This window comes from Myotis myotis, unplaced genomic scaffold, assembly GCF_014108235.1.
Source record: "Myotis myotis isolate mMyoMyo1 unplaced genomic scaffold, mMyoMyo1.p scaffold_m19_p_6, whole genome shotgun sequence".
NCBI classification, from domain to species: domain Eukaryota; kingdom Metazoa; phylum Chordata; class Mammalia; order Chiroptera; family Vespertilionidae; genus Myotis; species Myotis myotis.
In genome coordinates, this window is record NW_023416368.1 from 79,051,982 (window position 1) to 79,064,673 (window position 12,692).

The 12,692-nt window shown below is 54.4% G+C and overlaps 1 protein-coding gene and 1 long non-coding RNA gene across 2 annotated transcripts; both read left to right on the plus strand.

The window, feature by feature from the left end:
• Positions 1 to 969: 969 nt before the first annotated feature.
• LOC118658295 lies at positions 970 to 3,511 on the plus strand. Its single transcript, XR_004968276.1, has 3 exons — positions 970 to 2,282; positions 3,135 to 3,185; positions 3,412 to 3,511. It is a non-coding gene; the product is annotated as an uncharacterized LOC118658295 (long non-coding RNA).
• A 431-nt stretch (positions 3,512 to 3,942) lies between these two features.
• OAZ1 (ornithine decarboxylase antizyme 1) lies at positions 3,943 to 7,712 on the plus strand. Its single transcript, XM_036313614.1, is given in 6 exon segments — positions 3,943 to 4,180; positions 5,653 to 5,710; positions 5,712 to 5,798; positions 6,271 to 6,443; positions 6,812 to 6,897; positions 7,141 to 7,712. Coding segments are annotated over 6 exon segments (684 nt in total). The 5' UTR covers positions 3,943 to 4,034; the 3' UTR covers positions 7,275 to 7,712.
• The last annotated feature ends 4,980 nt before the right edge of the window (positions 7,713 to 12,692 follow it).

Consider the following 12,692-nt stretch of genomic DNA (forward strand, 5'->3'; position numbering starts at 1 on the left):
CCTCGGTACGTGCCCTGACCAGGAATGGAACCTGCAGCCTTTATAGGACGCTCCAACCAACTGAGCCACCCGGCCAGGGCTCCACCCACCTCACTTCTGAAATTACATTTCGAAGTCAGTCGCAGGCATGGAACCACTTCAGCACACACACCATGTGCTAGAGACCAGAACCTGCTTGTGGCTTTCGTGGTCAGGAGACGTTTACATGAAGTGAAATGTCAAATCTTCGGTGCACTGTCAGATGGTGTTTGTCATTCCCATCACCCCATGTAGGAGTCTCCTGTGGCTGCTGTAAGAAATCAACTATGAACTTAGTGGCTTCAAACAACACATTTATCATCTCACAGTCCTGGGGTCAGGAGTCCCACACAGGGGCTCAGGGGCTGAACCCAGGTGTGGGCGGGGCTGGTCCTTCTGGGGGCTCCAGGGAGAACCATTTCCGCCCTTTCCAGCACCAAATCCCAGGCTCTCGGCTCTTCCTCCATCGTCACAGCCAGCAGCACAGCCTCTTGCATCTCCGACTCTGACCCTCCTGCCTCCTCTTAGGAGGGCCTTTGATGAGCCGGGGCTCCCTGGTAATCCGCAGTCATTCCCATCTCAGGGGCCTCGGCTTCCTCTTACCCCCGCCACATGCGGTGACACATCTACAAGTCCCACAGATTAGAAGTAGAGCCCAAACCGGTTTGGCTCAGTGGATAGAGCGTCGGCCTGCGGACGGAAGGGTCCCAGGTTCGATTCCGGTCAAGGGCATGTACCTGGGTTGCGGGCACATCCCCAATGGGGGGTGTGCAGGAGGCGGCTGATCGATGTTTCTCTCTCATCGATGTTTCTAACTCTCTATCCCTCTCCCTTCCTCTCTGTAAAAAATCAATAAAATATATTAAAAAAGAAGTAGATATCTTTGGGGGTTCTTATTCAGTTGAATATACTTTGCAAGTCTTTTTTTTTTTTTTTTTTTTTAAGTCATGGTGAGATCCATGGCCTCCTCTACCCACCCCCATATGCAGATGCCTAACCTGGCCACACTGATTTCTACAGGACCCCGGGCATGGGCCCTCCATCCTTGACATGCCCTTCCCACAACCGCTGCTGCCCCTTCTCAACAGCTCAGCCCTCAGTACCTCCAGGAAGCCGTCCCTACTCCCTCTTTCCCGCGCTGCAGTATGGGGACCCCTCACCTCTTGTCGACTCCCCTCTCCTAGCGGGGCACCTCCCACCTGTCTGATTTCCCTCAGTCCCCAGTGCGGACCCTGTGCCTTTATCCGCCCTGGCCTGCTGAGCATGGTTTCTCACAGACTCAGCATTTGCAGGGGCCCCCGGATGAGACAGAGGAAAGACAAAATGACATTTGGGGGGATGCGGGGCAATGTCTGAGGACATCTGTGGTTGTCACAAGTGGGGGTGCTGCTGCCATTGAATGGGTGGGGCCAGGGATGCTGTTAACCCCCCATAGGGCCCAGGACGGCTTCTCAGAGCGGGGCCGGCCCAGATGTGGAGCGTGGGAATTCATCTCTGCCTCAGCCACCAGGTGCTGCCTGCTCCGTCATCAAGGTCCACCAGCGGCAAGGCTTTCAGTGCCGGGTGACACCCGGAAGGAGATTCCCGTCTGGCTTCAGTGTTCACAGCCTTAGGGGTGGCAAGGACCTCAGTCCCCGCCCCACCACCACATCGGCGCAAAGCAGACCACATGCCCACCTTGCCTCCCATGTGTGCGTCTCCTGTGGCTGCTGTAAGACATGACAACAGGCAGAGGCAACTGTTTCAGAACCGAGCCCACCGTCCCCGCGAGGGTGACACAACACTGCTCCCCACCTCCCTGCCCAGGCTGGGGGCCCTCAGACAGCGTGACCCCCTCGAGTGACTTTTCCCAACCTGCCCTACCCTGGCCCCAAACGCACCCCCTTCCTCCTCCACCCCTGCAAAAAGCAACCTGCTTCTGTTTGTTTTCCAAGAGGCCACATTTCCCCCCCTTTCCACCCATGATGATTACAAACTTAAGTTTACTTTGGCGGGAAACAGCACAGGGCCTGCCAATGAAGACAGAACCCTCCCCACCCCAAGTCTCGAGTCCCAGGGTCCGGAGGCTTCTGCGGAGATTTTGGAGACAACCCCACTGGGACAGTCTTTTTGGGGCTGCAAGCCCCCTGTGTTGGGGGTCAGCTGGGATCTGGGTCACGCTCTGGCCTCAGCCATGGTGGGTAAACACAGTGTGACCCAGGGACCGGTGGCCAGCCGTCGGCAGGCCTGGATTCTGGACTCTGGGCCCAGCAGCGCCTGTCCGGGTAAGACACTGGAGAGCTAGGAAGAAGGAAAAAACAAATTTCAAAACCGGGGGGCTCTCCCCGCTTCAAGAAAATGTAAGGCCTAAATAATAACAAGGGTACTAATTCTACAAATATGAGGACACTAATTCTACACCTAGGGTGTGGGCGTGAGCCCGCCCAGTAAAGTGTGCGCCTCTGTAGAGAAGCTGAAAACGATGATAGCGTTAACGGAAAAGCCCCTTGCTTTAGTTTTCCCCAGGAGCTGCAATCCTACCCAATGTCGCTGGTTACATATTTTTTCTCCGGGAAAATTCTTTGGTTGGCCCAACCACTGCAATTGTTAGTGTTTTTGTTGTTGTTGTTGTTGTTGTTTTAATAATTGACATTACTGCCCTAACGGGTTTGGCTCAGTGGGTAGAGCGTCGGCCTGCGGATTCAAGGGTCCCAGGTTCGATTCTGGCCAAGGGCATGTACCTTGGTTGCGGGCACATCCCCAGTGTGGGGTGTGCAGGAGGCAGCTGATCGATTTTCTAACTCTCTACCCCTCTCCCTTCCTCTCTGTAAAAAATCAATAAAATACATTAAAAAAAATAACCGATATTACTGTAAATTAGACGTTTTTCTTACTTATATTGTGTAAGTATTGCATTCCACATAACAAGGCGTTCAGAGACACACAGGGACTAGACGCATGTTTTGCAGAGTAAATGTCTATCCGTTTTGTAATTATTCAAGGTCCTTTGGGGGAAGTTTGTGTTCCTGACCCCAATGAACACAGTGGATTGGGGATAAAAAGGGGATAAAAATGACTGGCGGGGTTTAGCCGCTGCAGCCCCAGGCCACCCTCCGAGTTTCTGTTTGTGCCCACAGCTCGAAACCGCGAAACACCGTGGGACCCGCAAGAAATGCTCGTGTCGCGCGGTAAGTGCAAAATTTAGTGCCTGCGTGAAATGTGTTTCTGAATTTAACTTTTTAAATTTAAATTAACAAAGAAGTAATATCTTTGCTGGGGGGAAAATTTTTAGTCCACACACGAAATAGCTGACTTTATCTGCAAAGAGTAATATTTTGTTAAGTCCAAATTTTAGAGAAAAATATTTTACTAATTTGAATGTCATTAACATTGAAAATTCTTTTTAATTTTAAGTTTTAAAACGTGAGAGATCGAATCCAGAGAGCCATCATTATGACCCATTATTCGCAGGTAATTTCGGAAAATAATTTTGACCTATTGGGGGGGTGGCGGTCCTAGGACCCCTTCCCCGCCCCGAGATCGGGGGAGGGGGCCCCGCTGGGGGAAGGGACCCTCGTGACGGCGATGGGACCACAGAGGAGACTGGGCCACGGGGAGACACGCCGAAAACGGACCCAGCGCGAAGCCACCACCCGGCTCCGGTCCGAATGTGGGGGTGGGGCGGGGCGCGCGCGTCGGGTTCCCGGCGCCAAGGCGGCCCCGCCCCCTCCGCGCGCCCGCAGAGGGACGCCAGCGGGTGGGGGCGGGACCCTACGCTTTTAGCCCAATCCTCGGCGTGATCTCACCCTCTCTCTCGCCGTTCGCCAATCAGACGCCGAGAGGGGCGTGCGTGCCTTGTTTCCCTGAGGCCCCGCCCCTCGCGCGGCCGCGTTCCAGGCGGCGTAGGGGGCGTGGCCTTTCTGCGGCGCCTATAAAAGCGGGCGGCGGCGGAGACGCCATTTTGCGAACGGCGAGCAGCGGCGGCGACGCGGAGAGGCGCAGCGGAGGTTTTCCTGGTTTCGGACCCCAGCGGCCGGATGGTGAAATCCTCCCTGCAGCGGATCCTCAACAGCCACTGTTTCGCCAGAGAGAAGGAAGGGAATAAACCCAGCGTCACCGTTCACCCCAGTCGCACCATGCCGCTCATCAGTCTGCACAGCCGCGGAGGCCGCAGCAGCGAGAGGTGAGCGGCCCGCCCCTGCCCGAAGCTTCCAGAAGCGCCGCCGCGCTAGCTGGAGGGTGGCGGCCGCGGGGCGCCACGGAAGCCCCGGGAGCTCGAGACCCGCCCCTTTGTCGAGGCCACAATCGCGCGCGGGGGGGGGGGGGGGCGGGTTCTCGTCTGGATGGGGGCGGGGCGGGCAGCGGGACCCGTCCGGAGTCTCGGCCTGGGGGCCTCGGGGGCACCTGGTTGGGTTAGGGAGACAGCGGAAATACGAAATCGAGTTTGGGAGAGGGTCGCGGGATTGGGGGGAAAGATTGGGGGGGCGGGTTGATTCGAGGCCGAGTCGGGCCCACGAGTCCCGTGAATCTGCACTTTGCGGGCGCTGGCCCATTAGCGGTGACCGGGGGGATCTTGAGCGCTCAGACGGAGGAAAAGCTCGAACAAGCGGGGTCCCCCTAGTGACCCCTATTTTTGGCCGCAGAGCGTATGGGTCCGGGTGCGCCAGGCCCCGAGGGCAGGCAGAGCGAGGCTGCGCCACGTAGGCGGCGCCGGGGGCTTTCTGTGGGTGGCGGTGGCCGCCGAACCGCCCTGCCGCGGGCTCCGGGCCTGGCCCTTCTTGCCGCCCCCGCGCTAGAGATGTTTTGGGTGAACGTAGCTGTGCCCATTTCCAGGGGCCGGGGGTCGGATGTGAAGTCTGCTAGTAGTTGGTAAGATCTTAGGCACCCACCACCGCCACCTCCGGGGTTCCACTGGCCCCGCAGCGGGGGGGTCCTGAGCCGAGAAGCGTGCGGGCAGGGGTTTGAGGGGCCCCAGACGGGAGCCGTGCAAAATGGAGGCGACTTCGGGACTTGTTTACACTGCGCAGCAAATGGCTGCTGGCGCTCCCGACTGCGCGATTGTGAAAATCTCCCCGGGGCGCAGGGCAGGCTGCTGAGATGACGCAATCCCGAGTCCAGCGGGAGGGGCGCCTCCGCGGGCCTCTCCCCCTAAGCGCGCCCTGCCGGTGGTGGACCAACAAAATGTTGCTGGCTTCGGAGAATGCGCTAGAATTTCCGATTTTTGCTACAGACTGCAAAATGGAAAGGGGGAAGCTGAAGTGGTCCGAGTGAGAAGTGGGAAGTAAAACTTGATGGGGAGGTAGGATTGGGTTAGTGAGATTTTGTCTTTGTCTTGAGATATAACTCAAGGACGGAAGACAGCACTGAGTGGAATTTGGGTTGATAACCCAAGCATGGCCCAAGAAGGCCCCGTTAAGTAACCGCTTGTTTCTCTGGTTTCTGGGTAGGGGGCGGGTGGAGCTTTTGAGCTGCCCTGACTGGCGGCTGTTGATTTTGACCCCTTGACTGGTGTAAGCATGGGACTGGGGAGGGCGATCTCGGGTGGGCACCACTCTGGCTGGGACTCGGGAATGCCTTGGCCTTCAGCTTTGTCTGGCTGAAGCTCAGGGTCTTGTCAGTAAAGGCCACACTGCTAACCAGCCTGTTTTCCTCCAGTTCCAGGGTCTCCCTTAACTGCTGTAGTAACCTGGGTCCAGGGCCTCAGTGGTGCTCCTGATGTCCCTCACCCACCCCTGAAGATCCCAGGTGGGCGAGGGAATAGTCAGAGGGATCACAATCTTTCAGCTAATTTATTTTACTCCGTAAGTATCTGGCTCTCTGGGCTCTCTGACCTTGGGGGGTGTGGGGGTGGGTGGGCTGGCCAGGCCACATCACACCATACCTGCAGCCCTGCTTCTGAGCAGTGGAGACTTCTTGTACACCTGCTGTGTGCTAGGAATCTAACTACACGATTTTATTGAATTCTCAGAATCTGAGGATCAGGGGACACACATAGGTGGAAGTTGCAGCCCAGGCGCTTTACTGAGCCAAAGTAGCCCTTGGTGAACTGTTTTGCCCCAGCCTGGGGCTCCCACCCTGGCCCTGGCTCGAGCCACCTCCCCTAGAAGCCTGGGAAGCCCTGCATGCAGAAGCCATCATTGCAGGGGGCTGGGTGACTGGTTGATTTGGTGCTTTTCTGGGTTTACCAAATTGTGGCATTGAGGAGGAAGATCGGCCACTTGGTCTGTGGGGGTTGATGTCTAAAGGTTTGAACTTGGTTTTTTCCTTTCACAGGATAATAGGCTGAATGTAACAGAGGAACTAACGTCTAATAACAAGACGAGAATTCTCAATGTCCAGACCAGGCTCACAGATGCCAAACACATCAACTGGAGAGCAGTGCTGAGCAGTAGCTGCCTCTACATCGAGATCCCAGGCGGAGCTCTGCCAGAGGGGAGCAAAGACAGGTGAGGGCCAGCCTGTCATGTCCTCACTCCTAGGGGAGGAGGGAACCAGAGTCCAGAGTCGGGCCGGCCATCCCTGTTTTGAGTAGTGGTCTAGCAGTTTTCCGGAGATCCTCCACAGGGGGCACGGCCATATTTACGGACATCTGGTGGTCACATCCGGGGGTGCCCCTTAGGGTTGATCCTGGCATTGAGGGGATGGAATCAGGGATGCTCAACCTCCACACAGAATGACCCAGCCCCAGTGCCTCTAGGTCTACACCTGAAAGTTGTGCTCCCATCAATCAAGCCCTTTAAGAGAAGTGGAGGTGCACGCTGGGCCCTTATGAGGGGCACGTGAGGGGGGGCAGATTCTGACAGTTGCACTTCAGCTTTGCAGTTCTTCTCGAGTTTGCTGAGGAGCAGCTGCATGCTGACCATGTCTTCATTTGCTTCCACAAGAACCGTGATGACAGAGGTAGGTGACCACCATCACCAGCTGCTCTTGCAGGGATAAAAGGAGACCTGGGGTGGAGACCTGTGGCCCAAGGTCCTGTTGTCAGATCTTGGCCATGCTGTTTACGGGACCCTGCTGAGCTTCCCCTGCCCGTTACTGCTGCAGCCCCTGGGAGGCTCCTGTTAGGGCCATCTGTGAAGGTGGGCGGGCACAGAGCCCAGGGTGCTGGAGGCCAGCGGGCTCAGATGCAGTTTTCCTCCACAGCCGCTCTGCTCCGAACCTTCAGCTTTATGGGCTTTGAGATTGTGAGACCGGGGCATCCCCTTGTCCCCAAGAGACCCGACGCTTGCTTCATGGCCTACACATTTGAGAGAGAGTCTTCGGACGAGGGCGAGTAGCAGCTGCACCACCTGCACCCTCACCTCTGCCACCACTTGTCAGATCATCGCAGATCGTAGCCCCTTCATGTGTCTCGCTTTGTGCTGGTGGTGTGGCCAACTGCTGCACTGGGGTGCATATGCCAGGCCCACTCCCCTCTTCTGGGTTTTGTCCGCATGTTGTAATTGTGCAAATAAATGCTCACTCCAAATTAGCGGTATATTTCTTGAAGTTTAATATTGTGTTTGTGATACTGAAGTATTTGCTTTAATTCTAAATAAAAGTTTATATTTTACTTTTTTATTGCTGGTTTAAGGTGATACAGATTATCCTTGTACTTCAAGCAGGAGTTTTCTTATTTGAAGTTTTGGAAACAGTTTTAGGTCTTAACTTGGAAAGATAGGTATTAATCTACCCTTCTATTGCTTTGAAAAACTCTGAATAAAAATTACATCTAAGATCTGTCTGGGCTCAGTGGTGTTAAGTTGGCCTGGAGGGGCCTCAGTTATCTGGTGTGGCCTGGGGCTGTTTGCAAGTGTGTGATGGATGCATTCTGAGCTGAGTAACTCCCTTCACAGAGGAAACAGGCCCAGGGTGGGAAGCCAATGGCTTAGTCCAGCCGTGGGCAAACTACGGCCTGCGCTGGATCCAGCCCATTTGAAATGAATAAAACTAAAAAAAAAAACAAAAAAAAACCCGTGCCCTTTTATGTAATGATGTTTACTTTGAATTTATATTAGTTCACACAAACACTCCATCCATGCTTTTGTTCCGGCCCTGCGGTCCAGTTTAAGAACCATTGTGGCCCTCGAGTCAAAACGTTTGCCCGCCCCTGGGTTAGTCTCGTGTGGCCACAACCAGGCTCTGTGGGATGTGCTGAGTGGCTTGGCTCCATGGCAGGTTTCAGGATCCTGGGGCCCTACTTTGCCGCCACCTCAGCAAGGCAGCTCTGGATGGCAATACGCCCTACCTCACCCACATGTTGGACCTTCAGGTCCCCTGTCCCGTCCCCTTCCCTGGGGTCACCAAGGCTAGAGGTTGGCTGGCTTCCACTTACCTGAATGGCCTCACCTCTGCCTGAGGCTTCGGGGTGGCCTGTGGGAGACAACCAGGGTGGTATGGATGTGTGTGGATGTGGGCCCCCCTCTAGCAACTGCAGACCCTGTGCACCCCAGTTGCCCCTGGGGAGGGCCTCACAGTGCCATGCTGGAATAGGAGCACTCCTGGGGGAGACTGGTCCTGCAGTGGAGGGGGCGAGGTGGCGCTCAAGTCCCGAGATTGGCAGCATCGTAGCGCCACCTGCTGGCTGCATCTGGGCATTGCCTGAAATTCATCCAGGCCTTGGCTGGGAAATAGGCTGCAAAGGGGTATCTGACAGCAAAGGTGCTGGGAGACGGTGGGATGGGACACTCAGCTGCCTGAGGGGTGGAGCCAGTTTTCAAAGGTTTGGAGGTACAGAGCTGGTCATACCTGGGCGTTAGAAACAGTCCCTCCAGGATCACCCTGTTCGGGCAGGAGGAGTAAGGAGGCATGGCTGGAGGCCCAGGCAAGAGCAGTGGGACCCCTCAGGGCTCCTGTGTCCATTTTCAGAGGCATAAACTGAGTTCCCATTCACTCCCTCAGGTCCCCTGATGGGTCTTGCAGGCCAGTTCATCAACCTGTGCTGGCACTGGAAGGAGTGTCCGTGCTCTGCTGCTGTGGAGACCATATCAGACCCCAGCACTAGAAGGACACCCTGGCTTCTGCTGGACGGTGGGGGAGGAGTTCCACACACATTGATGGACGGGGGTGTCCACACCGGGAAGAGGGGCAGGTGGCCCTGGCATCAGGAAGCCTCGCTGGCCCTGGCCTTAGTCCTGAGCCCTGGAAGGGGACACCTGCCTTCTCGGGGTGGACGTGGGTCTAAATACCCAACAAGAGAAGGGGGCAGGCATTGGAGGAGGGACGCACTAGCCTTCTGGAAGGGGGCACCGACCCTCTTGTGAAGGCACTGCCACCAGACCCAGCCCTGGAGGGAGTGCCTACCTCCTGCAGAGGCCCTGGACAGGCACTCACTCTCGGAGGGTCAGTCCCACAGCAGTGCCAGGGTGCGGCCCAGTGAGGCCTTCATGGCCTCTGCCAGGTATCCACAGCTCAGCTGCTCCACTAGGTGCAGGACCAGCAGAGCGTGGCACACCCGCAGCCAGGGCCCAGCAGTGCTCTGTGACCACACAGCTCCGGCCAGGGTCCCCAGGGCAGTACCTGGGATGCCAGATGTTCCGGGTCTGCGGCCAACGGCACAGGGCCGAGCAGACAGCCAGCTGCAGTTCCTGGGCACCCAGAGCAGCAGGCACAGGGCCCTGGAGTCCGAGCAGTCCCGTGGCATCCCAGCAGCAGGCTTCCCGGCCGCAGCTCTGCTAAGAATGTGCCCAGGCCTCCAGGTGCTCCAGGGCTGTGCTCAGCTGCAGCAGCAGCAAGGCCAAGGCTTAGGCGAAGTCTGTGGGCCTCTGTGCTCCCATGGGACTGCTCTAGGGCGCCTCTCGGGCAGTGCACCCTCAGACACCAGACCACAGAGCCTCTAGAGCAGCGGTTCTCAACCTGTGGGTCGCAACCCCTTTGGGGGTCGAACGACCCTTTCACAGGTGTTGCCTAAGACCATCGCAAAAACATATAATTACATATTGGTTTCTTTTCTTTTCTTTTTTTATTGCTTAAAGTATTACAAAGAGTATTACATATGTCTGCTTCCCCCCCACCCCTTGACATTCCCCTGGCCTTCCCTACCCCCCAGTGTCTTATGTCCATTGGTTATGCTTATATGCATGCATACAAGTCCTTTGGTTGATCTCTTATCGCTCCCCCCAACTCTCCTCAGGATTCCCACTATAGTTTGACGGTCTGTTCAATGCTGCTCTGCCTCTGTATCTATTTTTGTTCATCAGTTTATAATGGCCTTTATTATCCATAAATGAGTGAGATCATGTGGTATTTTTCATTGACTGGCTTATTTCACTTAGCATTATGCTCTCCAGGTCCATCCATGCTGTTGCAAATGGTACGAATTCCTTCTTTTTTACAGCAGCATAGTATTCCATTGTGTAGATGTACCACAGCTTTCTAATCCATTCATCTACTGATGGGCACTTAGGCTGTTTCCAGATCTTAGCTATGGTGAATTGTGCTGCTATGAACATAGGGATGCATATATCCTTTCTGATTGGTGTTTCTGGTTTCTTGGGATATATTCCTAGAAGTGGGATCACGGGGTGAAATGGGAGTTCCATTTTTAGTTTTTTGAGGAAACTCCATACTGTCTTCCATAGTGGCTGCACCAGTCTGCATTCCCACCAGCAGTGCACGAGTGTTCCTTTTTCTCCACATCCTCTCCAGCACTTGTCGTTTGTTGATTTGTTGATGATAGCCAGTCTGACAGGTGTGAGATGGTACCTCATTGTTGTTTTGATTTTCATCTCTCGGATGATTAGTGACTTTGAGCATGTTTTCATATGTCTCTTGGCTTTCCAAATGTCCTCTTTTGAAAAGTGTCTATTTAGGTCCTTTGCCCATTTTTTGATTGGATTGTTTATCTTCCTTTTGTTAAGTTGTATGAGTTCTCTGTAAATGTTGGAGATTAAACCCTTATCAGTGATAACACTGTCAAATATGTTCTCCCATGCAGTGGGCTTTCTTGTTGTTTTGTTGATGGTTTCTTTTGCTGTGCAGAAGCTTTTTATTTGATGTAGTCCCATTTGTTTATTTTTTCTTTAGTTTCCAATGTCCTAGGAGATGTATCGGTGAAGAAATTGCTTCGGCATATGTCTGAGATTTTGTTGCCTTTGGATTCCTCTAGTATTTTTATGGTTTCCCGTCTTACATTTAAGTCCTTTATCTATTTTGAGTTTATTTTTGTGTATGGTGTAAGTTGGTGGCCTAGTTTCATTTTTTTGCATGTATCTGTACAGTTTTCCAAACACCATTTATTTGAAGAGACCCTTCAGTGCATAGGCCAGTGCTCTAACCACTGAGTACCAACCAGGGTAAAACAAACATCTGATGAAATGCGGTGACACTTGCATCATAAAGCCAGAGTGAGGATTAGATGAGTAAATGAGTCTAAAAGTTCTTAGAACAGCCCTGGCCAGTGTGGCTCAGGTGGTTGAGCATCATCCCATGGACCAAAAGGTCGCTGGTTTGATTCCCAGTCAGGATACATACCCAGGTTTCGGGTTTGATTCCTGGTTATGGTGTGTGCGGGAGGCAACCGATCAATGCTTCTCTCTCTCTTTCTCACCCTTCCTCTCTCTCTAGAATCAATAAAAACATTAAAAAGAAACATTTAAAAGGCCTTAGAACAGCGCAAGACAGAGGAATTGTTCAATACATTTTGGAAGTTGATGATGATGGTTATTATAGTTATTATTATTTAAAGTGGTGGCTGTCAGCTGGCTGTGGCTGGCAAACTCAGTGGCTTTCTAGCCAGAATCTACTGGGGAGTGAGTTAAAATTGCAGATTGCTGGCCCCTGAGTGGTGTGGGGAGGGAGTTTTAACAAGTCTCCCAGGTGATGGAGAAACGTGGTTCCCAGGGCTGTCTGTTAATTCGTTGGCTGTGAAATAAGCAGGTGTGGGTCTGCCGAGGCGGGAAAGTTGGAGAGCCCCTGGCGGAGGAGCGGTGATGGTGGGGCTCCTCTTGGCGGCCAGGCCAGGCCAGGCCTCGTCCGCCCGCACCGTGCGGTAGTAGAGGGCATTCCCGCTCTGCTCTCCATGCAGGCGGGAGGGCCGGGTGCCCCCCAGGACCCGAGTTGGGAGCCAAGCACGCATGGCACAGAAGCCCTCCAGCTGCCAGGCCTCTGGTCGTGGAAGGACAGGCCCAGCTCGGTGTCCATCGAGCAGAAGGGCAGCTCTGCAGGGGGAAAAGTTGGCCAGTCTTGTCATTGCCTGTTTGACTCTCGTCCACCCTGTGGGACCCCAGAAGGGGCCTCTGAGGCTGCCCTGCTGGGAGTGGGGCTGGGGCTGGGAGCCCTGTCGGGGGGCAGCTCAGGGTCTTCTTAGGCAGGGGTGGGGGCAGGGGCTGTGGGTCAGCTGAGGAGGACCTGGATTACACCTGTGGGAGGAGGGGGGAAGATGCACAGAGTATGGGGCCCTAGATACAGGACTCCAGCCCTCAGCCCCGTGTCCCCATCTCTGAAATGGAAATAACACTAATAGCCAACTGCCCTGTGCCTTGTGAGTAGGATGACACCTGTGTACAGAGGAGGACACAGCTTAGAGGAGTGACCTTCAGTGGCAGAGAAGCCCAGTTCTAGGTGCCCCTCCAGCCCCCACTTCCTTGTGTGGCTTTGGGCAGCCCCCTGCAGCTCTCTGAACTCCAGTTTCCTCAGAGTTTTACAACCTGGTGAGCCCAGCTTTTTTTTTTTTTTTAAACAAAGGTAGTAAAAAAGCTAATATAATTGACTTAAAA